Source organism: Musa acuminata, chromosome BXJ2-6 (genome assembly GCF_036884655.1).
Source record: "Musa acuminata AAA Group cultivar baxijiao chromosome BXJ2-6, Cavendish_Baxijiao_AAA, whole genome shotgun sequence".
Taxonomy (NCBI): Eukaryota; Viridiplantae; Streptophyta; class Magnoliopsida; order Zingiberales; family Musaceae; genus Musa; species Musa acuminata.
In genome coordinates this window covers 13350001-13353106 of record NC_088343.1, presented here as the reverse complement: position 1 = coordinate 13353106, position 3106 = coordinate 13350001, and the positions used below count along the sequence as shown (strand labels likewise).

The following is a 3106-nucleotide window of genomic DNA, read 5'->3' as shown; positions in this document are numbered from 1 at the left end:
ATACTTACAAGTACCCAAAATGTCTTCCTCTATATATCTTCCTCTAACTAAAATATTCATATTAAAATCCATCGTAGAAGGACCCGAGCCCACATAATGTATTTTTGTGCAAATCCGGCTTTATCTTCTTGCTTGCATCCCTGTCCAAATTCGAAATTGAATATATTAAAATCTGAAGAAGGATCAGCTGTTCCAAGGGTGAGGTATATAAATTATTATAATTTTTTGCATTAAATATTTTATATAAAATTGCGTTGTGGCATTAATGGGAAGTATTATGTATTCTCTCTGAAGGATGAAATTTATCTTCCTGTCAAATGCGACAGTGTCAAAGTAGAACCACAAGCTATGTCTTATTTATTCTTGGAAGTCAGCCTTACAAGCAACATCCTCAACCAAGCTTAGTTTACAACAACTTTAATCTTCATGCCGCCATCACAGTGACCAGGATAGGAGCAGATGAAATAACTGGTTCCTTTAGCCAGAGTGATCTTATCGTTCCCAGATGTGTAGGTCTTGGAGCCAGACTTGGCTGTGCAGCTATCATAGCCTTGGGCATCGACCACCGCCACGTTATGCGCTCCCTGCCCGTATTTGAACACTGGATGCACACGTTTCCACATAAGAAGATCAAACACACATGCAAGTGCTCCCACAGAATCAAGACGATAAAGATGGAGGAGGAAGGATGTGGATGATACCGAGGACGTCGCCTGCTTTGAAGCTTTTGCCGTTGGGCCAGTTCTGGACGTTAAAGCTCCAACCAGCAGAATCTCCTACGGTGAACTCTGTGGCCGCAGTGATCTCCAGGTGGTAAGAGAGGCACAGGCAGACGAGCGCCAAGGCAGCGATGTAGCTTCTACCAGCCATGGTCTTCAGTATCACAAACAGACTGCGGAGGATGACAAACGATTTCTTTGATGTGGGACGCAGAGCCTTGGGACTCGATGGTGATTTATAGGGTTTTGGATTGCACAATATGGCCAGCATATATATTCGTGAATGGAAGGAAATGAATAAAAATATATTTAGTGAATTTAACTTTCTAACTAAGGATTGCTGTCCAAATATCCAAGTTTTCTTTATGTATTATTATTATAAATCGATAGGTTTCATGTTGGAGTCCAAGTGTAAAATTCATGAACGTTATTTGATGTAATGAATTTTTTTTAATTAAAAAAATTAACTCAAGCACTACAAGTGCAACGATTCATAATAAATGATCTTTGACTTAGTAAACCTTAACGATATGGTAAATATTTATCCTAAGCCAACCACGATAAAAATTTCTATTAAAATATTTTATCCATATAATAGAATATTTTCTTATTTCAAACTTACTATAAAAGCCCATCAACCCATAGTTACTGAGGTCAATTAAAATTTATAGTATAGCCCTAACCATGGTTTGATTTGAACTGGAACCAAATTGACTTTATGATTTCGATTTCAAACTGATTAAATATGTTAAAAAATAAAAATAAAACATAATATAAGGTCTATCGTATAGTGGTTAAATCTTAGGTTTAAAGTGTCAATTAACTTAGTTTTGAATTTAGATAGAGTCATTTAGTTTTACTGAAAATTTAATAATTTTAATTTTTTTATATCAACTTTTTTAAGTCATTACAGTCATTATAGTTATACGTCTAATTTTTTAATTTTAAAAATAAAATTATAATTTTTTTTGTTGAATCTCATATTTTAATGATGAAATCAATTGATAGTATTTATAATCTAATCTACATTTTAAGTGACGCAGGACTAGCTTCGATCAGAGAAATATAATTAAAATAGGAAGAATTATATTGGCCGGAGTAGAACATGTTAGAAGATTGGAAGTCGAGCTGGAGGATTGGTCGACGTATCAACAGAAGGCCTCGAGCCATGGGATCGGGTATCCGGCTAAGAAGAGAGGAATTGCGCTAAGGAAATCGGAGTTACAGAGATCAATTGGCCAATTAGGCAATAGGTCGCATAAGAGGACGGTGCGCTGAAGAATCGGATGATACGTCGATGTTTTAGGCGTAATTGCTAGTCAAATGTGCCCTGCAAGCCAACCACGTGAGTGATGGCATCTGTGACTTGACACACAGTCATTTTGCTTATTATATTTTAACATTTATTACTTTATATTACTTGTTGTGTGTGTATATATATATATATATATATATATATATATGTATATATATATATGTATATATATATATGTGTATATATATATATGTATATATATATATGTGTATATATATATATGTATATATATATATGTATATACATATGTATGTATGTATATATATATGTATGTATATGTATATATATATATATATATATGTATATATATATATACATGTATATATATATATATACATGTATATATATATATACATGTATATATATATATATACATGTATATATATATATACATGTATATATATATATACATACATATTATATATATACATATATATATATACATATATATATATATATACATATATATATTTATATATATATACATATATATATATACATATATATATATATACATATATATATATACATATATATATATATACATATATATATATATTTATATATATGTATATATATATATATTCTTGGATCTGTGCAATAGGAATCGAATCGTAATGAGATCACGATAATGAGACCGATTCGCCTTTAAACACATATTCTAAATAATCTCGGTCATAGGTTACTCGAGAGGGACATCGAAATAATCGGACAGACTGGTGTATTGTATACACGTCCATATGATGGATACAGCTGGTCCCAAAGCTCCTCGTGTGGGATACTAGGGATACAATACAAATGCTCATTGGGGAATGAGTTCACTGATTGATCCACTTATGGAATGCTGAATGATTAATGATGCCTTATTATCACATAGCGATTCCGTAGTCCCAGTGGTGTATCTGGTCCTTAGCCTTGAGACACTAAGGATGTCATGTATGAGTGCTCCACTCTTTGATATCAGACTTATAGGTTTGGATGTTCAAATCTAGCACAATCGGTCATTGAGTGTGGTAGTCAACCTTACGAGAGCTATTGAGTGTCGATAGAGGATCATCCACTCAAAGTGTCA

The 3106-nt window shown here is 32.6% G+C and overlaps 1 protein-coding gene across 1 annotated transcript; it reads right to left on the bottom strand.

The window, feature by feature from the left end:
* Nucleotides 1-401: 401 nt before the first annotated feature.
* On the bottom strand, nt 402-870 carry LOC135613868 (basic blue protein-like). The gene is made up of 2 exons (XM_065110883.1): nt 702-870; nt 402-601 (listed from the first exon to the last, which is right to left on the bottom strand). The coding sequence occupies exons 1-2, from the start codon at nt 868-870 to the stop codon at nt 402-404; spliced, it is 369 nt and encodes a 122-aa protein (XP_064966955.1).
* Between the last annotated feature and the right edge of the window lie 2236 nt (nt 871-3106).

Coding starts and splice junctions, on each gene's coding strand:
- LOC135613868 (XM_065110883.1), bottom strand. CDS start 870: ATGGCTGGTAGAAGCTACATCGCTGCCTTGGCGCTCGTCTGCCTGTGC. Junction 602..701: donor CAAAGCAGGCGACGTCCTCG/GTATCATCCACA, acceptor GTGTGCATCCAG/TGTTCAAATACGGGCAGGGA.